Source organism: Ambystoma mexicanum, chromosome 1p (assembly GCF_040938575.1).
Source record: "Ambystoma mexicanum isolate Mex_15411 chromosome 1p, UKY_AmexF1_1, whole genome shotgun sequence".
Taxonomy (NCBI): Eukaryota; Metazoa; Chordata; class Amphibia; order Caudata; family Ambystomatidae; genus Ambystoma; species Ambystoma mexicanum.
This window is the reverse complement of record NC_090921.1, coordinates 453,788,894-453,813,202: the sequence shown is the minus strand read 5'-3', so window position 1 is coordinate 453,813,202 and position 24,309 is coordinate 453,788,894. Positions and strand designations below refer to the sequence as shown.

The 24,309-nt window shown below is 42.8% G+C and overlaps 1 protein-coding gene across 1 annotated transcript in view; it reads left to right on the top strand.

The window, feature by feature from the left end:
- ISYNA1 (inositol-3-phosphate synthase 1) overlaps positions 1 to 24,309 on the top strand; it is a 161,915-nt gene that overhangs the window by 49,867 nt on the left and 87,739 nt on the right. The window contains exon 5 of the mRNA XM_069649281.1: positions 4,748 to 4,941. Within this exon, the coding sequence (XP_069505382.1) occupies positions 4,748 to 4,941 (194 nt within the window). The remainder of the gene's footprint in view (positions 1 to 4,747; positions 4,942 to 24,309) is intronic.

The window sequence follows — 24,309 nt, the reverse complement described above, 5'->3', positions numbered from 1 at the left end:
CTATTGTGAATTGACTGTACCCCTGTAGCATACCTTGTTCTAACTTGTTAATATATATTGTCTATAATTTGCACTGTATGCCCATGCACCCGAACTTGCATCGTCGACTTTAAACGGATTGCATTGTGACTAAGGATAGACCAGGGAATAATGTGCGCCAACCCTCCCACTCAGTAGCTCACATCCCTACCATGCACTAACTTTGCCCCAGCTTACTCTGAAGGCAATCACCACTAAGGGCATCCACACTCCCCTCTGCCTAATTAAACCATGCCAACTTCCGAGCTCCAACCTACACTCATACAGTTGTTACGCTTTAGCGCTCTTATAACAATGGCCTGCCTGACTTTCATACCCTGTACTCCGTAGGAGAGAAACACAAGACTTAGAGCAAGACTGCCTAAGATTTATGAACCCGAGACAAGTAGCCTTAAATCCCAAGTCTCTGACAGACGACTTAGCAGGAATTATTCTCAGGCCCACTCACCCACACTACCCGCTGAAAATGTGTACAAAACTTATCCTAAAACTCCCAGCCGTAAACAAAAACCCTCTTCTACCCGAGGCAACTACAAAGCGCCAACTATCGCTTGAGCCATCATTAATTCCAGATCCCTCTTGGCCCACTCAACAGATCAACAGAAATAGCAGATATACTCTCTATGGACAACTTAGACATCTTAGCAGTTACTGAAACCTGGCTCCACGATGCAGCTGGCCCAGCCCTCATGTTAGCCATACCTGAGTACTACCAAATACTTAGAGTGGATAGACCTAATGCTAGAGGGGGTATTCTTGCCATCATAGCTAAAACCAAACTAGCATTGTGGATCTCCACACCGGCCGAACTAAAATCATGTGAAGTACTCTCTGCTAAACTCCCTATCTCTGACAACAGAACTTCAACCATCTTCCTAGTATGTAGACCTCCTGGTCCACTTGGCACATTCGAAGAAGACCTGTCCAGCCTCCTCACTAATAACATCAAAGACACCACACAGCTTCTACTATTAGGTGACTTCAACCTGGGCTTCAACGACCCCAAGGACAAATATGTTTTGTCTATTGAAACTATTCTGACTGATCATGGGCATCCCAAAAAGTCCTCACCCCAACTCATATAAAAGGACGTACCCTAGACTGGGTAGCTAATCTAAATTGCGACGACATCCCCATCACTAAAATCACCCCTCAATAAACTTCTCTACTACTATAGAGTCTCCAAAAAAAACAAAAATCATGAATTAGCACTCCCGCTCCCCACGAGAAGCAAAAAAGACATCAAAGTGGAAAAAATACTCCCACTCCTTCTGCCTACTCTTAACGAATACCTACAGCACCGACCCCGGTACACTAGTAACCACCTTCAACAATACTATGATAAAAGCCCTTGACACCATTGCGCCAACTAAACTTTGCAAAAGCAAACAGCTGGCTCATCTCAATATGTGGTTCACCCCACAGCTTAAAGAACTAAGAATACAAAAGAGGAAATTGCAAGCTATCTGGCGACACGGCCGCACCATTGAGGATAAAACTACACTAACTTTGCCAATATGTATAAAAAAGAAATAATCTGCACTAAGAAATACCTTTAATGAAAGAATTGCCAAAGCTAACTGTAATACCAAGGATCTCTTCACTATCCTTCGTGAAATGGAGAATGCTACACCACTTACAAATAACATCCCGAAAAATAAACAATGGTGCACTAGCATCCAAAATGCCTTAGCTAATAAAATGGCCACTCTGCAGACCAAATTAGCAGCAAAAAAAGCCTCCCTGCGCCCCATTGAGACTCACCCCGCCCCTCCCATTTCTACACCCAGTGTGTGTACTCCTTTCAAATTTACTAACATATCCATACTGGATACTGAAAAGGTTATACTCTCACTGAAACCCTCCAACTGCCAGGGTGACAGCAGCCCTGCCCAAGTAATTAAGGATGGGGCCAGAGAGCTAGCCCCATTCATCTCCAAACTCATTAAAGCCTTCTTCAACTGTAGTACTGTCCCAACTAATCTTAAAGAATCGTGGTTCCTACCATGCCTAAAAAAAAAAGACACTTGATCCCTCCATCCCCACCAACTACAGACCCATTACGACTGTCCCCTTCCTCCTTAAAATCATTGATTGAGTAGCTTACCTCTAAATCCAAACCTACCTGGAGGCCAACCACCTCTTAGGCTCACGCCAAAACGGATTCAGACCTCAACATGGCACCGAAACGGCGTTAATTGACCTGAAGACACAAATCGATGAGTTGAAGGATAAAGGTAAAACAGCTATACTACTCCTTGACTTATCGGCAGCCTTTGACCTGGTGGATCATGCAGTATTATGCGACCATCTTGCATCAGCTGCTTATTTCTCGTGTGATGATGTAGCGTGGGTTCAATCCTTCCTAGCTAACCGTACAATGAGTGTTCTCCCCATCAGCCTCTGCAGACCCAATCCAAATATCTTGTGGTGTCCCACAAGGTTCGTGTGTCTCACCAACAATGTATAATATCTTCACCAAGCCCCTGTTAGACAAACTTGACCGACTGGGTGTCACATATACTAATTATGCTGAAAATACTCAGATCCTCATCCCCCTCTCGGGCAATTTTGTCGAAGACACGGCTCTGGTGAACAGAATATACCTCCTCATTCAGGCATGGATGGCCTCACATGGACTCTGCCTGAACGACGACAAAACTGAGATACTGATCCTGGGTTCTGACTCTAACCTAAAAAAAACTCAATCCTAACTACGCTGCATTCACTATCGACGGGAACGTAATCAAAGTAGTCAATCAGGTCAAAACATTAGGCTTTTACCTGGATTCCACACTATCATTAAATAAAGAAGTTAGCTCCATGGCCTCCTCCACAGCCTACACGTGTAAATTAATCAGGGCCTGCAGATCCTTTTTATCTAAAACTAGCTGCATTACCCTAGCTAATGCACTCATATGTCTAAGTTAGAGTACTGTAACGCCTTATATGCCAGACCTAACAAATGTACCATTAACACAATTCAAACATTACAAAATAATGCATTAAGAGCCGCTCTGAATATACCACGAAGGGAGCATATCTCCAATCACAGAAGAGACCAGCGCTGGTTAAAAATTAGCAACAGGATAATATTCAAAACATTCAGTACAAAAAAGAAGGTGGGTGAGGCGCGCACTCCCGGTCCTGGTCAATTGAACCTGTTGCAAAAAATATAATAAGTAGCTGGGTCAAATCCCAAAATGGACAAATATTCACAGGGTTAGATCCCTTCTGCTGCAAATCAGGTACTCAGTAATAACAGGGTTAGATCCCTTGCTGCAAATCAGGTACTCAGTAATAACAGGGTTAAATCCCTCAGCTGCAGTTCTGTGGTCTGTAGTTGTTCTCCTCCTAGCTTGCTGATTATTTAGAATTGATTATTTAGAATTGAGTTGCGATAGAGGGTCGCATATTTACAGCCCGGTGATAAGAGAAAGGTCTGGCAGCAAGTATCTATCTATGGCCTCATGGAAATGCACTACAAGTCTATCTCCTTATAATGCAATTTTATTGCTGATAAGTGTTTGTTCTGCAGAGAAATGGACCTGGCATGCATCAAGCAGACATCTTTGCCTTCAAGTGAGAAAGTCATGCTGACTGGCTGCTCTATCCATGACATTATAGAATGGAAAGACCCATTTCAAGCATGTGCCACTGTACTGCACCACAAAGACCAATCCGTGCTCTAGTAATTGTGCTGTAGAGGGATATTGATGTGACATGCAGCAGACACAGGAATACTAAAACAATCTTGTATTCTTTGGATGTTTTTGTAGACCCTGATGAAGCATGTGCTGTGTGAATATTGTTCCACATGGTGTGAAATGTATGTTGGTTTAGGAAGATGGGAGTATGGCAATTGGCTGAAGGAAATAAGTTCATGTTCATTTTTGATGAATTCATCAATTATTTTAACATTGCAATTTTGGGCTCTACTAAATAACCCCATTGATTTGAAGTTTTTAATTTGGCTCTTGGATTCATTTTGTATATTATGTCAGTATATATGAATTGTAAAGTATTCATAATATTTTTCCAATTATTATATTTGATCTGTTTTGCATCATTATTGAAAAGAAATTGATCCCTTTAATATTGGTTCAATTTAAACCTTGAATAGCACATTGGCATGCCTAACTGTATTAGACCTCTTCTTAACATCACGCAGGTTACTGTAGAACACCTCTCTGAGGTTTTTTTACAATTATAAAATAACCACTTTTGCACTTTTCATTGCATGACACAACCTTTATTTCTCTTTAGCATTAATCTTGGCATCGGGGCAGTGCTAAAGCACCAAGCCAAAAGTATGAAAGTAAAACAAAACTTTGTATACTTTTGCCTAAGGAATGTATTGAATCATATCCACCCGAGTCAAGTAGTATTAGGTGGTGGTCAGAATCTGATAATAGTAAAGATGAGTTGTGATAAATAATTGCAGATAAAAATTAAGATTTAATCAAACTCAATTTGCTTAACCAGGTTGTTGAACAATTTAATGGTACCTGTAACAATTTCACTGTTAAAAGATGTTTAACATTTACCTGTTTAATTTTGTGAATGTGAATTTTGTGAATGTGTTTCCAAGTATGCCTGAACTTCTTTAACTAACTCAGATATTTGTTTTGATTAATGCAGCTATGTTGCAGTCATTTGAAAATGTTAGAACACCTTAAATATTGGGATGCTTTCCTACATTTTCTAGGTTGGGACATCTCAAGTTTGAATTTGGCAGATGCAATGAAGCGGGCTGAAGTACTGGATTGGCAGCTGCAGGAGCAGCTGCGACCTCACATGGAGAAATTAAAACCAAGACCCTCAATATACATTCCAGAGTTCATTGCAGCCAACCAAGAAGATAGAGCAGATCACATCATCCATGGGACAAAAGCTGAACAGGTAAGTGAGCTAAGGTTGAGGTATCTGAAGATTCCTGCCAATCTGATGCCTACATAAAGTTTCCTTTGATTTTGTTAGCTAGCACCTCCTGAATAAACACGGATGTTTACAGAAAAAGAGAGACACTGCGTGTCTGTAATTGAAATAAAGCTTACACCACATGGGCATACAATGCAGATTGATGAAAGACTTCCAAAAACAGGCAACAAAAAGGTCATTTACATCAGTAGCTCCTGTACTCTTAGCCATTCAGTCATTTCCTGCATACGTTCACAAGAAGTGCTGATCATGGACAGTATCAAAGACGGTCCCTGGCCCTTTAAGAGCTTGATCTTGCCAGATGAACAGCCTGAAAGTGATTGTTCTACCCACTGTGTTCTCTCTATGCAGCTCTCTGCAATTAGTTGCCTTCCCTCCTGGAGTTTATGTATTGGATAGTTGATCATTTGATTGGTGGGTTCGAATATTTAAGATTACACTAGTTCTACATCTCTCTAATATCAACGACAAGTATTGGAATCAGACAAATATGAGAAAAAACATTACATTTCACATTTCTTGCATCTACTATATGAAATATCTTCTCACACCACTTTTGTAGTTTTTTATGTTTAAGTATAGGATTAATAACCCACCGTCAAATCATAAACAGCTTCATAACTGATGCTTTCCTGTGCATCATTCCTACAACCAGTACATTCTAACTTTCTAGTATCCTGGCTTCCCAGTACATTCTACATTCCGTACCTATAGCCCATCTGTACATCTGAATAACAATGTATAACAGAACACCATTGAATTAATGATGACGTACACAATAAAATACTACACACCTCCCTTCTTTACAGTGACTCACAACTATAAATTTAACATATGTACAGCAAAATATACACTTGATGTTGGAAGTATTCAGATTACTTACCAAGTTCAAAGTAGCTTGGATATACAATGCAGTACCTGACGGAAATGTACAGAATAACATGAGATACAATTTCAATTTACAAAATCTTTCAGATACAATGGTCTTGCACATATACGTTTATTGCAATCATTCTTACAAACCTGGATGTCTCTGTTTTGTTTCACTTCCTGTCTAACCTTAACTTGTCTTTTCCTATCATTCTCTTGTTTTGAGCATTTACATACTCTATTGAGATTCCACACTCTCCCATCTGATACCTTTATGGCACCATGAAATTTGTAACTGTTTGAATGGGATCAGACCATTTGATCAAACCTCTGGCATTGACCCCTGGGAGTTTTATTCTCACCCAATCACCAACTTTAATTTGGGACTCCCTAACTGCATTTCTCACATCATACCACTCTTTATTATATTCCTGCCTCTGCAACACTTTTCTGCTCACTTCTTCACAATCAACATTCTTAACATATGCTCTGCCCAACCATGCTGGACACAACCTGGTATTGGGTTTCCTATCCCTTAATATCTCAAATGGTGAAATCCCCGAAGTGGAATGTGGTGTAAATCTATGAGCAACTATGGTATCTTCTAACGCCTTTTTCCAATCGGTATTGTCACTTAATGCACACCTAATGCTGTTCTTAATAACCTTATTGAATCTTTCTATGATTTCATTAGTCTGGGGATGATAGATAGAACTTGTCCTGTGTTCAACTCCATACTCCTACGTCCCGTCCCCTTTCCTCCATACTTGTGGGACATCTCTCTGTCCTGTGGGACGGGACCGGAGCACTTTGTAAAAAGCATCCACATTTTTCCAAAAATGTGTCCTTCCTCTCTTTCCTGCACGGGGCCCGGCACGCGGCCGTAACCCCGCCCACCTTGGCTCCGCCCCGCGCATCGCCCCTCAGTCCTTTTCTCCGCTTGATCGGGGCCGGACGCACTTGCATCCTCGGAAGATTTTCTTCCCTGTTTTCCTCTCTGGCTCTCGCTAGCGTTCATCTTCTAGTCTGTCTATGTCTTTTAAATTAGACTTTCCAGACTGTTCTTCGTGTCATCGTCGCTTCGCGAGGGCGGATCCCCATCCTCTTTTTTACATCCTGTTTTTACTATGACTCTCTTTCGGTCCGGGCTCTTCAACGTCGGTTCGAACGGTGGGAGGAGGTGTTCGACGCACTCCTCCATCTCATTTTCAGGCGTTCATCAACGAGAAGAAGAAACGCCCGGTAAGTTCTTTAGTTTTCAGAGCACCCCGGCCGGGGGATACCTTCCCGGGTTCCTCTCGAGCCGGGAGGGGCGTTGATCGCTCTGCCACCGGGGTTCGCCCTGAGGTGCCTGTCGGGCCTAATAATTCTACCGGAGTTTTCTCCGAGGGTCTCCGTAAGGGGCCTGTGTACACCGGATAAATTCCGAGGCCCCTCCTGTGGGGGCTGAGTGTAGACCCAGTTCTGCTGAGTCACAGGGTACCTGAGCTTGCTCTGAGGCCTCTTTTTCGGCTTCCCTTAAAAACAAGACCGGGGGGCGCCCCGAGGCCTTGGCTGGGCTTGTGTTTACCGAACGGATGTTCGAGGCCCGTGCCGATAAGGCTATTACCAGGCCTAGGCCCGAGGTCCCTCGTACAGAGGCTAAGGCTACCAGCAGTTCTGAGGGCCCGGGCAAGGCCCTGTCGGTGAAAGCGGTTTCTCACCGTTCCCGCTCTTGTGGTGATACCAGATCTGTTGAGGGGGCAAAGAAGCAAGGTTCTTCTTTTACCGGCAGTGCCGAGGTCCTTCCTTCGAAGGCTCTGTTGGCGGTTGGTGTGTCGCAGAAACATTCCAGGCCTCATAGTACTGGCTCTGCCGAGGTTCCTTATGTTAAGGCTAAAATTAAGACCCCTGATCCATCGACGGGGACCCCTGCCTCACCTCCTCACGTGCTGCAGTTCCCCTCAGATGAAGACAAAATGGCGGACGTTCCCGCCACGACCACGGTGGCCATTTTAGGTACTACCCCCTACAACTACGCCATCGGCCTCTGGTGTAGGGTTCGGTCCTTTGGGTGAACCTAAGGTCACTTGTGCGTATCCTTACCGGCCCGTTTATGATTGGAACGCCCGGATGCCTCTTCCTCACAATGTTTCGTTGCCTGCAGGGGCGGCCCCTTTGATTTATGTGGATACGTCGGCGGAGGGCCCGGCATGGCACCCTTCTCCGTTACGTCCCTGGATTTGTCCACCTCATGAGAGGCATCCTCAGGTTCTGAAGCAATCTCCTGAGGATGCTTTTTTCAGTAAATTTCAAGCGCTTATGCGCACCGACCCCATGAGGGAGTATTTCAAAGGGCTTTTTAAGGAAATTTGTCCACCAGCGCCTCCGGCTCCACCCATTCCTCTGGTGGTTCCGCCGGCGCCTCCTTTGCCCGTGGTGCCTGCCCCTGCTCTTCCGCCTTTGCCACTGTTGTCCCCAGTGGACAAGGCAGTGCCTGACACGGTTCAGCAGGATCCTGACCTGTCAGATGACCCTCAAGGTGAGCAGGACAACGAGGACCTTCCCCGCTCTGTTAGAGATTTTCATGACCGGGTACTGGACATGATGAATTTCTTAGATGTTCTGGTTCCCGAGGCACCTGCTCCTCAGGAGGGCGTGCTTTCTGGGGCGTTCACCCTGTCTCCTTTGGAGCGTACCAGCCTTTTCCTGCAGAAGGATGTTTTGCCCGAGGTCCGAAGAGTCTGGGAGAAGCCACACTCAGGACTTTTTGTCAATAAAAAGATTGACGCAAGGTACAGGCTGCACTCTTCGGAGGAAGTGGCCTTGTCTTCTTGTCCGGCTCCCTCCTCCACAGTGGTGGCTGCGGCCACGTTGCAGTCCAGACCTGCAGCATCCTCTTCTGTGACGGCTACTCAGGTCTTGGGAAAGGAGGACAAGCTCCTGGACTCCCTAGGGAGGAAAATCTTTGCCAATTCGGCCTTTCAGCCCAGGCAGGCCAATGCAGAATTGATTTTGGTGGGAGCTAACATGCGGATGTGGAAAGGTCTGTCGGAGTTTGAGGAGCACATTCCGGTTGAGAAGTTGGAAGATTTCAGAGGTGGCCTTTCCGATGCCAGGGTCTTGGCCCAGGATCTCCTGGAGGCTGCGGCTCATCACGTAGACACCTTGGCTCGGGGCATGATGCTCGGGGTTGATACCTCGAGGCAAGCGTGGTTGCATGCCACTAAGTTTTCGAAGGAAGTGCAAGACAAAGTATTGGAGCTTCCATTCGATGGTAAGGAGCTTTTTCATTTTTCTACTGATGTAGAGCTCACCAAAACCAAGGATAGCACTCAGACGGCTAAATCATTGTCTGTTCTGGTTAAAGCTCCTTTCAAACCTCAGAGACAGTTATCGCAGAGTCGACCTTCTCTGGTTTCAGGGGCTTCCTCGACTGCAAATTGGCAGAGTGGATACTCCTGCAGGGAATAACGGCCGTAGACAACAGCGTACGCGGTATTTCTCCCGCTCCTCAGCCTCCTCATCAGGTTCAGGTGGCACCGCCACCGATAAACCTGCCAAATGAGGTTTTTCTCGCACGAGACCCCGGTGGGAGGACGCATTGCGTCTCATTGGGAGGCGTGGCAGACCATCACAGAAGACAGATGGGTCTTGTCAGTCGCTCGGGCGGGCTTCCGCTTACCGCTTACCTTTACCCCCTACCCCACCCCTCAACCCTCCTTTTCAGCTGTCGGGCTCACCCTCCCTCAAGGCCGAGGTTCAGAAACTTCTGCTCCTCAGAGCTGTGGAACCCGTTCCCCCTTGGGGAGCGAGGGGAAGGCTTCTACTCCTGGCTGTTTACAGTGCCCAAACCCAACCAGGCTGGCCTGCGCACCATCCTAGACCTTTCCCAGTTCAATCTTTCCTTAGAGAAATTCAAGATGATCACGCCCGGCCAGATTCGCTCCTCGTTGCAGGCGGGCGATTGGCTCAGCGTGGTGTACCTTCAGGATGCGTACATGCATATCCTGATTTGGGCTCCACAGAGGAGGTACCTCCATTTCTCTTTGGGAGAGGAGCACTTCCAGTTTCCGGTGCTTCATTTTGGCCTCAGCTCGATGCTGCGTGTCTTCACGAAGATGATGTTGGTGATTGCAGCCTATCTTCATCTTCACGGTATACATGTGTATCCTTATTTGGACGATTGGCTTTTAACAGCCCTCTTTCCTTTAGCTGCTGTTCCATCTTGGGCTGTCGGTGAACTGGCGGAAATCCTCCATGACGGTCTCTCAGGACCCGATTTTTCTGGGTTTTCGTTGGAACACGATCGACTGCAGAGTATACCTGACCAGGGACAGAATGGCGGATCTGTTGGCCACGTGTCAGATGTTTGCGCAGTCGGAGAGTATGTCGGCCTGGTGGTTCCAGAGGCTTCTGGGCCTCATGGCCTCGTGTGAGCTGGCTCTTCCTCTTGCTCGTCTCAAAATGAGACGGACCCAGATGGCCCTTTGGAATTCTTGGCGTCAGGCAGTGGACCCAGACTCCATGCGGATAATGATTCCGGATTCCATGAGAGTGGACCTGGACTGGTGGTCATCAGCAATCTGTCTGGGGGTGCAGGGTTTCAGGACCCGGTCCCTATGGTGACGATCACGACGGATTCCTCCCTCCTCGGGTTGGGTGCGACGTTAGATCTCCTTCAGGTCTCGGACCACTGGTCGCCTCAGGACAAGCTCCTGCACATAAACCATCTGGAGCTTCTGGCGATTTTCTTGGCGCTCAAGGCGTTCAGACCGGCCATTGTCAACAAAGTGGTCCGCATAAGAACGGACAATATGGTGTCAATGTATTACATCAACAAGCAAGGGGGAACGAAGTCTCCCCCCGCCCCCCGTGGACCTGTCCATCCAGATTTGGGAGTGGGCCGTGCTTCATGGTGTCTGGCTGCTTGCAGTGCACATCCCGGACCAGCTGAATGTCACAGCAGATGCCCTCAGCCGGCGGACAGTGGTCAGCTACGAGTGGGAGTTGAAGGCAGAGGTCCTCTCAGGGATTTTCTCGTGCTGGGGCACACCGCAGGTGGACCTCTTTGCGACGGCGGCGAACAAGAAGCTTCCTCTGTATGCCTCCAGAGGGGGGCTGGGAGCCTCCTCTCTGGGGGATGCTCTGGAGATTCCATGGCACAACATGAGAGCTTACGCCTTCCCGCCTCTGCCTCTAGTTCACCGGGCAATTTGGAAGTTGAAGAACTTGGTGAACTTTTCTCTTCTACTGATAGCCCCGTGGTGGCCGGCCAGGTTTTGGTTCTCAGAACTCCAACACCTTTTGGTTTATCCGCCGATCAGGTTATCGGTAACTCCCGATCTTCTCCACCAGGGGGAGCAGCAGCTGTGGCACTCCTCCCCACAATCGCTCAGCTTAGCGGCATGGTGCCTGAGTTCAGGTCTTTAGAGCATCTGAATTTGTCTGCGGATAACATGCGTATTATCCAGGCAGCCAGAAAACCCTCGACCAGATCTCAGTACAAGAGTAAATGGCTCAGGTTCTGTCATTGGTGTCTAGAGAAGAAATTGGATCCAAGGGGGGCCACGGTGTTGTCCTTCGTGTCCTCCCTAGCAGAGTCAGGGGTTCATGTTCTGTCATGCAGGACTTGCCTTTCAGCGGTTTCCGCTTATCTTTCTACGGATCAGTGTTCGTACTCTCTGACTAACCCAGTGGTAAAGAGGCATTTCGCTGGTTTAACACGCCTTTATCCGCCAGTTTGTAATCCGCACCCGCTATGGGACCTGAATGTTGTCCTGACGGTGCTGTGCCATAAACCCTTTGAGCCGATGGCTACTGTGGACCTCAAGTACTTGTCTTGGAAAGTGTCCTTTTTGGTCGCCGTCACATCGGCAAGGAGAGTGGGTGAGCTCCAGGCATTGTCGGTGGAGCATCCTTTCTTGGTCTTTCACAAGGGCAAGGTAGTCCTTCGAAGTAATCCGGCTTTTCTGCCGAAGATAGTGACCGAATTCCATTTGAATCAATCGATCTCCCTACCGGTCTTTTTTCCAAACCCCGTATCTGAGGCGGAGAGGGTTCTACAGTGTCTGGATGTCCGGAGAGCTCTTAAGATCTACCTGGATAGGACTTCCGAGCTTAGAAGTTCTTCTCAACTTTTTGTGACTTTCGGCAACCCTCAAGGCAAGCAGGCGTCTAAGGCAACTATTTCTAGGTGGATTGCCGCCTGCATCACGGAGTCTTTCACTGTCCAAAAGCTGAAACCTCCTAAAGGTATTCATGCACACCTGGTGTGGGGCAAGGCAGTTGCGGTTGCTTTTCAGAAGTATGTTCCCTGGGAGTCCATCGCTAGGGCAGCTACTTGGGCCTCTCCATCTGCTTTCTGTAAGCATTACTGCCTCGATATGAGTTCTAGGGCTGATGCTCAGTTTGGTCAGGCTGTGCTGAAGAACCTTTTTCAGTAAGGGGTATTTCCATCCACCCGTAGTTCCTGTAAGGAGTGCTTGGGAATCTCCCACAAGTATGGAGGAAAGGGGACGGGACGTAGGAGTATTACCAGGTTACTCACCGTAGTGACCACCTTACTCCTAGTCCATAGTCCCCTTTCCTCCATACGCCCGTCCGCCGTCCCGGCCGCGTGCCGGGTCCCGCGCAGGAAAGAGAGGAAGGACACATTTTTGGAAAAATTTGGGTGCTTTTTACAAAGTGCTCCGGTCCCGTACCACAAGTATGGGGGAAAGGGGACTATGGACTAGGAGTAAGGTGGTCACTACGGTGAGTAACCAGGTAATTCTCCTTAAGAAACAAACTCATCTCTTGTGACACCAATTGTACACCGTTGTCAGTGATAATGATGGTTGGATATCCCTCACGTTTGAAAATGTTATCCAAAAACGTTATCACATCTTTCGAGCAAATGTTTTGCACCCACTCAATTTCTGCCCACCTGGAAAACGTCTATGAGTACCATGCAATATTTCAAATTGCCCTGACTTCTTACAGGACCTACAATATCTAATCCAACACGATCCCACGGCATAGTGGGAATTGAGGTTATAGTCATCGGAATCTGCCTGGTTACATAGCCCTTTGTTGTACCTGTGAAAACACAGCTTGTACAGCTATCACGAATGAGTCTTTCCACTTCCAGATCAACAGCAGGCCACCAAAAACCCTGTATAACTCTCTGCTTAGTTTTGGTCATCCCTTGATGTCCCTCATGAGCTATTTGTAATATCTTCTTCATCACTCCTTCAGGAGGAAATAGTTTTCCATTTCTTAACACCAAATCATCATGTAAATGTAACTCATAAAATACATGCCTCACTGCATCCGGCAATACATCTTTCCTGATCTCACTACCCTTCATACCACTTTTTAGTAATTCCTTCACTTTAGTGAGAGTTGCATCTAGATTCATTGCTGTCAGCCATTCCTCCTCAAATACAATATCTTGACATATACTCAAAATGTGTTCCTCATCATTACTCTGCTGCTCATCATCCACACTTTCAACCACATTGGTTAATCTCGACAGACAATAGGCTGATTTGTTTTTTACTCCTTGCACAAATTTAGACTTGCTACCCCTTTCCTAATTCTGGATGACATCTTGTCAAGTCCCTTAGTAGTGAGAATTTCCTTAAGGGGTTTGTGGTCAGACCTAACCACAAACTTAGTTCCCCATATAAAGGATCTACATTTTTCAACAGCCCATCTTACAGCTAACAACTCCTTTTCAATTGTGGAATAGTTTGTCTCAGCTTATTTTAGCACTCTTGACACAAACGCAATGGGAAACTCCCTTCTACCATCCATTTGCGAGAAAACAGCACCAAGACCGTGATTACTGGCATCAGTTGTAATAATGCTAGTATTGTTTTGATTGAAAGCTTTAAGAGTGGGTGCAGCATTCAAATCTAACTTGATATTGTTGAACTCATTTTCGCATAACTCATTCCAATCAAACCTCAATTTCTTTTTTTACTAGCTTCCTCATTGTCTTACCGGCTTGTTCAGGAATACACTTTGCGTAATACTCAGCCATCCCTAAAAATGAAATAAGTTTATCTTTGTTTTCTGGACTAGGAAAATTCAGGATGTTAACTAAATCCTCTTTAGGTCTAATTCCTTTTTCTGATATTTCATGACCCAAATAAGATAAGGTAGATCTATTGAACGTCTTTACTCAAGGTAAGTCCAGCATCTTTAAATATATCTAATACCATGTATAATCTATAATCATGTTCCATTTGATCTTTATCATAAATCGGGACATCATCCTGAAAACACAACATTACTTGCATTTGATTAAAAATATGATACATCACACGTTGGAACACCAAGCCGCAGATACAAGACCAAAAGGCATCCTTTTGCACTGAAACAAACCTTCACTGGTAATGAATGCCGTAATATCTCTTGACATAGGATGTAACATTATTTGGTGGTAAGCTGACCTTAGGTCTAATGTACTCATAATTTTAGCATTTCCAATGGTACCTTACATTTCAGCTATATTTGGTAACGGGTGCCTATCAGGAATCACACATTTATTGACACATCTAAGGTCTATGCACAGTCTCAATTTTCCATTTGGTTTGTACACTATCACCAAAGGTGAAACCCATTCTGAAGAGTCTATTCTCTCAATCACACCATCACTAAGTAATCGTTCAAGTTCTTCCTTTACAGCTGGCTTTACATTCAATGGAACTGGTGTTCATTTTTATAATACAGGTATTGCATCATGATTCAATCTAATTAACACACTAAGTTGTTCTCTAAATACTAATTGATCATCAAAAGTCTTTAAATGTGCTGCTACTAGTGCCTGATTCACCGCATAAACGGATTCCTCCGCAGCCGCATCCAACTTAATTTTCAATCTAGCCTGGTGAGACCAGCTTAGTAGTGGTTGCATTCCTTTCACTGTAATATATACTTTTCCTTTTACTGACCTGTCCTTAAATATCATTTCTGCCCAAAACCACCCTATAAAATCAGTTTGCTTTCCTCCATATGCCACTGGGTTAATGTCAATCACATTTAGGTTTACACTGGTTCCCAATATTTTCTCAAACATATAGTTGGGCAATAGGTTATATTTATGCACCAGAATCAATTACCATTTCCAGTTTCTTGCTATTCAATTCTATCATAGCCATGGGCCTTTCTTTGTCAGCATCATTTTCTCTTTCTTATTATCATCATCATTTCTCCTTTCAAGTTCTTTCACACACTCATTGGTATGCTCCACCTCTTTTGCAACTCTAATTACTTTTTCTAAAGAAGAATTTCCTTTTGCCCAAAGAGCTTCTCTTATTTTGCTATCTTTGGATTCTAACATGAACTGATCACAAAGTCTTTCATTAAGTGTAATCCCAAAATCACAGGATGTGGCCAAACCTCGTAAAACAATGATATATTGCTCGATAGTTTCATTCTCTTCTTGCTTTCTCTTGCCAAAATGATATCTTTCTAGAATGATGCTGACTGTTTTGTCATAATGGCGATCTAAAATTGTGATACATTTTTCATATGCAGTAAGTCCAACGGCATCTTCTTCAGAAAGTGCTGGTAAATTCTCAAATTGTTCTTGCCCATAATTACCCAAACAATGCAAAAACAGACATTATTTTCTTTCATTAGAAAAGTTTAATCCATGGGCAGCAAGAACATAATCAAATCTTTTTTTCCATCGCTTCCATGGAATGTTTGGTTCACCCTTTGTATTCATGAAATAATCGGGAGGTGGTATACCTTGCATAGTGACTAGTTATGTTTCTTTACTTGGAAGAATTTGTTTTCAGTACATATATCTTAATGTTTGTTATTTATGGCTTACTCCATATACCCTTATATATATTATGTCCAATTGTTTCAGCAGTTCTGATTTAAAATTGTTCACTTTATTATTGTGATTGTTGTTTCCTTATCACCTTTATTTCTTGTAGAAGGTGTTCATCTGCATATGTTCCTTTTATTCTTGCATTGTAATTATATGGGATACAGCAAATTTTAAATGTCATTTTTCATTTGCAGCATGTTTTTCAATCCATACATTTGTTTCAGAGTTCTGTTTGCTGCTAATGAATTGTATAGCTGTTCAATGTATCACTTATTTAGGAAGCTCTTTGAACAATGCATATCGTGTGTTTCAAATAATGCAACTTCAGCTTTATGGTCTTCAATGGTGCCATATGTTTTTGTTCACAATTAAAACATCTTTAATATTGGCACATATGCAGTATTATGAGTTTTCCTCCACTGGCACACATTTATTTTCTTCTGAAAATTTAAAAGGCTTTTGTGGTAATTTTTCGCATTTACTCCAGTTAAGATTAAACTCACATGAGAGATCCTTTAAGATTGAAAACTCGCAACTCCAGTAGAGATATTAAATACAGTCACGGCTCAGTCTCATGCCTATTCTATGTTTAAAACACACATACTCTGGACATCTTAATCCAGTGGGGATACTTGTTCACTGCAAAGTGCCTGACTTACTTGTTTTCAGTGAAGCTTCTCTTTCTCCAGATGTGCCTCTTTGCCAAGTTCAAATTCCTCCATAAACAAATGAAGCAGTGTAGTTACAGAAAAGTCTTCCCACGTTTTCTTCCTTAAAATGCTTAATATTCCCGATAATGTCTTATAAGCAACGGATCCTCGGTGGGTTGCCGTTTTTGAAGTATCTCATCCTTGTCGCCACTGAAATATCTTCTCACACCACTTTTGTAGTTTTATATGTTAATAAGTATAGGATCAATATCCCACCGGTCACATCATAAACAGCTTCATAACTGATGCTTTCCTGTGCATCATTCCTACAACCAATACATTCTAACATTCTAGTATCGTGGATTCCCAGTACATTCTACATTCCATACCTATAGCCTATCTGTACATAGGAATAACAATGTACAACAGAACACCATTGAAGTACTAATGACTTACACAATAAAATACTACACAAGATATTTCCCATTAATAATGTTTTTCCATGTGCAGTATTTGGTTTCTAGCATTTGCATCGAAATGAAATACAAACAATAGTAGTTTACGTCAAAATCTGCAGACTTGAGTTTAGTGCTTATGTGCAGCAAATTTAGAATGGAAAGAATGTTGATTTATCTACAATCTGTATTAACCCAAAATTACGATTTTTCTGAAAGGACAGCAACTATCCCCCCACCCACTTCCCCAATTCCTCTGGGTGTATCTAATTTAGGGTTCTCTCACGTCAACACAATGTCATTTGCAAAATGTAACTGTTAATTTGAAATGGTTTAATTCCCCATGGAAGTGGTGTAGCCCAATTCTCTTTTTAAATGACTACGCCTACACTGGTTTTGATTTATAAATTCTCTGTTAGACTTTGGAGCATTGGCCACTGGTCCACAGCCTTGGTTATTGACTAAACCTGTGAAAACACAGAGGGGTCAATTTACTTGAATTTGGTTGTAATGGAATGCACTCCCGGACCAGAAATGCTATTTGAGTTCCAGTGTAAATTAATGTTATCTTGGCTTTGAATATGCTCAGAAAGCATGATACAATTCACACTAGCATGTTAGAACATTCTACATGCATTCAATTGGCAGGGTTGAGGGGAGCTGGGAGCTATTTAGCTCCTACTTGTAGCATAGTAGAGCTTGGTTAGCTTGAAACCAACAGCTACCAGGAGCCACTTTTGGCTCCTGATGCCTTCCAAACATGTAAATATGAAATTAACTTTGAGAATGATAATAAAGAAGAATTAGAACACAGATAATACACATTGAAAAACCATTGTTCATACAAATTGGACAAAACGTTAAAGGAGCGTCTCTGGTAGTTCCTGGTTCTCCTGCGGTAGCTCCTTTCTACTGGGTGATGCCCGACAACCAGGAGCTGGTTTTAGCTCCTGCTCAATGAATCTCAATTTTGAACCCTGAATTGATTATAGTTTATCAGTCGCTTTGCAAAGGAAAAAGCAATATATTCTACACAAAAACAGATCTCAGTTGTGTTTCAATATAATGAGAAAGCAAGTTGCATTTTCAACTACAACGCTACAACCAGTGCTCCAGATAATATTTTGAGGTGGGAGTATTTTACTCTCTATTTTTAAACTTATGATTTTAAGAGAGTAAAATGTATGCGACATCCAGCCGACGTATGAAAAAACTGTATGGAAATCATTACTATGTGGCAGCTTTCTGCATTGTGACAGAATACACCTTTCATTATTTCTGACCATTTGATCTCTCCTGTATATATTTAAATGTTGAAATCACAAAAACCTAGCCAATTATATAATAAAGCATACATGAATTTGTATTGTGTTTTGAGATTCGATAGCAGATTTGTCTTTTGATGTTTAATGAAAGTCCTAATTTCCTGGAGCTATTACTACCTAATGGTATGCCTGCCAATGTTATGATACAACAGTGCAGAGAGTCAAGGATTCCATGCTAAATTCTATATCTAATCTAGTGGTCAAATGGTTATTTATATAGCTCTTTTGGCAAAGCGCTTTACATACAACATATTTATCACAATTACCACCAAACCAAAGTCGGTACTCCTTTATCGACCTCAAAAGGATGAAAGGCTGAGTTGGACTTGCCGGGGTTGGAACCCGCAACCCACAATTCATGCAGAGATTGCAGCAACGAGTGCTCAACCGGCTGAGCTATCTGATTGGCTAACATCCTTCAGAGGTTGGTTAATTGAATATCGACTCTGGTATAATGATCATAGTAGATGTATGACGAACTATTTGAGAAGCGCTACATAAAGTTAAATACCTATCTGGATTATCACAGGGACAGGTTTTGCTGATTTTCTATTTCAATTACCAATGCAACTTTCATTTGTCTGCTTTTGAACAGCGCTTGCACTTTCTTGAGAGTCAGGTTTTGGAGGTTTTATTTGTAGTCTTGAAGATTTGAGAGGCTAGAACACCTGTGATCAGTGTAATAACAATTACTCACCCTTGAGCAAAGACTCCGCTGCCACTGAGCATTTATACTAATGTAGCCCATTGACTGCAAGGTTGAATGGATGTAAGCTAGACTGTGCATAGTCATCATTTTACACACTGTTTTTACAATTAGACTGTAAATTAGAAGTGTAAAAATTATCTGCCTCTGCATGATTATGCACACAGCACCGGAACTCTGAAAAATACAATTGTGCAATACTGGTTTGCTTTCACTGGAAAAAAAGAAAAAAATCTCAATTGCAACTTAGTTTTCCATCTTATTAATTGTACAATCCTAAAATTCTAGGAAAACATGCGCAGTGCTTCTGAAGCTGAATGGAAAGAAACCATTCCTTTTATCAGTGTGCAGTTTATTTTTTTGAAAGGCTTCAGAGAGATTCATTCTGTTTCAGAGGTGGCTTGCAATTATATCCATGTAGATACAAATCACAAGAAGCCTTCTGGTTTCTGTCAAGTAACCTGACCTTTGCACTGCCCTCTGCTCTAAACCTGTGTGTAAATGTACACAGGAAAATAATAAAGCTGCCGTATTTACAAGATTTTCATGCGTAAAAAGGCATGGTACTCTCCTTATCTGGAGCCCTGGCTACAACCTTCTAATTGGAATCAATTCCCTCTAGTTGTGTTCCTCCAAACTTACATCCACTCCATGGACTTAGCAGAGAAATGATTCTAGAGGTCTTGTGCCTTTTTTTTATTCAGTTTGAGTGATTCTTTTAAAGCAAAGAGTTTGCATTGGACCTTCGCAGCCTCCACGTAATCTCCCCAGTAAGCCAGGTCCCTCTACTCTCAGATTCATCCACAATTGGTAATCAGGTCTGTCTCAGGTAAAATCTGATTCAGGTTTCCTCATGAACAAGCGCCATGGTCTCTCTCATCTCTCAATATTTCATCCACCTCCGCGCTCATCCATTTGCACAGAGGTTCAATTTCTGCAGCCTTCAAAATCCCAGAGCTCTCTTCCCACTTCATTTGGGTTTCAAATGAAATATTCTGTCATTTTCCTACACTGTCATATTTACATCACAATTTCTGATTGATTGAAATCTTCCCATTGGATGGCTTAACAGGCTGCCACTCCCAGAGAACACACCCCTTCAGTTCTTAGGTTGATCATATTTCATGTGACAGCGGTGGAGCAGGACAATTTAGACTCAATCCTATTTGCTTCCATATGAAATATGGATGTTTAGATTGCATGATCAAGCGGAATTCAGGCATATGCGACTGAATTATTAATATTCATGTAATGTTTTATGAATACACATTGATATGTTTGGTCTAATATATTTTACGGGAGACTCTCACCATTGTCCTTTTCGTTCTAACCATAGGTGTGGTAAAGATATAGTCAAAATCTTTTTAATGCAGGTTTAAATGGGTAACCTTATTTCTGTTGAACTGTCTGCAAACTCGGAGGCTTTTTGTGAGGCTAATGATTAATATGAGTGGCTGACAGGCCCCTTTGTTTAATTTTCAGCTGACGGGTCCTTTTGTTTAATTTTCCATGGACTCCAGATGGGGAATTTTATGGGGAGACAGAGTTGTCATTTTAAGTGCAATAAATCTCTTTAGCGCCACATGGTTTGGAAAGCAGGCCTGTTCATTATATTCTTTTCAGCTTGGATGACCACATTTTAGACTCTACTGGGGTTTATTTCGAAGTATGTGTATGAATATGTCTCTTAAAGTAAGCCCATGTTGGTCTGCCAGATGGCAAAGCTAATCCCAAAATGAGCTCATGTTGGTCTTCCAGATGGCCAACCTAATCCCTGGGGCCTTGAGACATGCCCCATTAGGAATGTATATTCATGTAGGTTTAACAGAAGTTACGTTTGTATCAGACTCACAAAAGAACCATCACAAACGAGCAGTCTCAAAGCCAAAATGAGAACTGTAATTTGGCCACGCAGATTAAACAGTGATATATTGACTATATTCGTTCTAACAGTCTAACATTTTATGATATGAAATTATAGGTTATTTATAACGCGCTTAATACGCAGAGGTTTCTAAGCGCGGACCCGGGGATCGAACCTGTGTTGCTCTGTGTCGTCTTGCTTCCAAGGCGACCATGATTCCCCTGAGCTATCCTCACGATGGACATTTGATACATTTAACATTTCTCTCCCTTTATAGTTGCATCACTACGATTTCTTTACCATTACACTTTGTACATCTCATTGCTGTTGGAAAAAGATATACTATTTGTCGCCCTGCTTGCAATCTCTTTGCCCCTCTGGTTCTGACCTTTTTTATTCATTTGTTTATGCGTCTGTTTTGTGTATTGTTCGCACCATTATGCCTCAGGGTCCATTGAAGCGCAAAATAAATACATTAAAGTAAAAAATAATGTCGACATTTATGCACATGTTTGTTTATATATTTTATTTATTTATTTAGATGTATATAGCACGCAAACAGCCCGGGGGCATTGAGGCACATTTATCAAGTTTAAATCCTGTTCAGATTTCAAATATTTATCTTCATTAGAAGAAGAATAGGATTCTGTTACTCTTCCCTTTTCTTCATGTTTAACGTCTACTGCGCTCTCACTGAAATTACCTGGCAACATTTCCAGGTGATGTGCAACAGAATGCCAGTCCTTTTGGTTTTATCACATTTTGCGACACACTATTTGTTGGGAATTATGTTCTATATTATCCAGTGTTGGTCTGCATTTCACAGTCTCCATATTTCTTGTTTATGGAGTTTGTAAAGTACATTATGTTTTAATGCAGTAAATTGCAACACTTTCTCTCTGTTCATAGTTTGAGACAAAGTAGACCATATATAAACACAGCAATGCACCATTTCAGCATTTTGCGCTCCAATTCCACCAGGATCTGTATTGCTTTACATTTTTCCCCTACAAAGGGGTATTCCAGCAAAGGTAAGGCATCTGACTCAGGATGCTGTTGCCAATTAAAGGGGCCAAGCAGAGAATATTGATGAATGAAATCTTCTCAATATCATCCAGTGGGCACACTCATCAAGATTGTGCACTCAGAAATCATGCAGACTATCAATAAGATGGTGTTAGGCAAGAAGGCTGTTACTTGCATGCTTATATCTGGTAATCACTATTGTGATACTTACTCATAATGGAAGTAACAATCTTCTCCCTTACATTCGCTGGAAAAGGTACTGTCTGTTACGTCTGCTATAAAAAGATACAATTATAGGATTTGAGGACTTGACAGCTCTGATGACTTTACGAAGATAACTTAAAGAAAATACTAAATAAGAAAATAAACTTTACCTGGGTGCACACAAATCAGTGGTCATGCAGGCAAACCTTCACGTGAAATGAATAAAACAGCACACAACACACAAACAGCAAATAGGCAATATAAGGGTGAAAAACCAAGCACCAAATGGCCATATCTTGTATCCAGAGGATTACATTGAAATAAAAAATAAGAACTGAGGCAGACACTTCACTGGAAGCTTAAAAAGCAATAGGCCACGGCTAAACCTTGATTGGTCAGAAGAATGTGACATTTTGTTATTCGGTCCTGTTCTCTCAATGCATGTTTATCTTAAAGGAATTGTGCGCTCAGAAATATTAATTGCTAAAATGATGGCCAATAGTCTAAAACATAGTTTAGACATGTTTTGAATAAAAGTTCCTATGTAAACACTTTGAGCAAACGAGGCTCAAAGTGTTTACATGAGAGCATCCATTTTGTGATTTCAGGCAGCCTCCTTAGCTCTGCCCTGGCAGCACTAAACAAGCAGCAAAAAACCCCTACTGGGAGCTTTTGCTTACTGCAGCCAGAGCAGAGCTGAGGAGGCTGCCTTCACTTTCATTTTATGTTTTTGGTGCTACCCAAGCCCAGGGAAGCACAGAAAACGTAAAATGAAGGCAAAAAGCTGAGGCGCGTCAATTAAAAATACAACGTTGTTGTATTTGTGATTGCCGTGGTTGGAAAACCACGGAAATCAGAAATACAACAAAGGTGTTATTCTGACTGCGTCACATTTCGCGTGGAGTCTCCTGGGCTCCCCCAACCCCGAGGGAGTCTACGAGACTCCAAGCGAAAGCTGTCGCATTCAGAAAAACAACCTTAATGGATTTGTAAATACTTCAGCATTTACAAATACAACAACTTTGTATTTCTCACTGCGCCAGCTTTCGCTTGGAGTCTCGTAGACTCCCTCAGGGTTGGGGGAGCCCAGGAGACTCCACGCGAAATGTGACACAGTCAGAATAACAACTTTGTTGTATTTCTGATTTCCGTGGTTTTCCAACCACGGCAATCACAAATACAACAACGTTGTATTTTTAATTGACGCGCCTCGGCTTTTTGCCTTCATTTTACGTTGTCTGTGTTTCCCTGGGCTCGGGGAGCACCGAAAACACTTTGGGGCTTGCGGGCTCCCTGAGCCTGCGAGCCTCAAAGTGAAAGCCGCTTCAGGCAGAAACACTGCGGCATGGAAACACAACCGCGTTGTGTTTAAAAAACGCTGCGGTTTTCCTTTCTAAGTTTCTCGGGCTCCTCCGGCTTGGAGGAGCGCGAGAAACTTAGAAAGAAAACCACAGTGTTTTTTAAATACAATGTTGTATTTATGTTTGCGGTAGCTTCAGCTTGGAGCCCGGTGGGCTCCAAGCTGAAGCTACCGCAAACATAAATTCAACGTTTTAAAAGCTGCAGTTTAATTTCTAAGTTTTCCGGGCTCCTGCAGCTAATGCTTATTTTAAAAAAAGAAATTGCCATTTACCGAGATGCAGCTTTCCTGTCTGCAGTCTCTGGTCTCCGTCCTCCGGTAGTAGCTTTTGTTTACTACAGCTGGCTGGCTTTTGCTTCATTAGGGCTGCAAGGGCAAGCACAGGCGGCATCCATTTCACAAAATGGATGCCTCCTAGTGCTTCCCATTTTGAAGTTTTAGCTTTGAGCTTCATTTGCTCAATACTTTACATAGGGACTTTAAAAAAATATATGTTTTTGATATTTTTATATTATTGCTCATCTTTTTGGGCAATAATATTTCTGAGCGTACTATCCCTTTAATACATGTAAAACTGATACGTCTTCACCAACTTGGTCACAAACATATCTGTTGCTCACGCCAACATTAACTTTCTCTGGGACTTGAAGCTCTCAGTTAACGCGGCCAACAAGACCATGAAGGCAGTATACAACCTACTGGATACACTGAACCTCATGCAGCACACAACACAACCAATTTACTAACACCCAAGATGCAACACACAACTACCTCCTGACTGGTCATTATCTCACCTGTCCGTTCACCATTATCCATGTCATCGCTACCAAACACTACTAAGCCTTTCATTCAGACATCCCGATACTGCAAAGTGTTCCGTTTAGTGATCCCTACTAGAAGCGCTCACCAACACCTTGAAGTCAAACCTCAGCATCCATGCCCCAGAAAAATTATGAACTATTAGCCTATCCACTCACAGGCACATGCAAAAACTCAAACATCAGCAAAACCTCCAAAACTCATTTGACTTATCCTAGTTAAAGAACTGGCTTCCCACA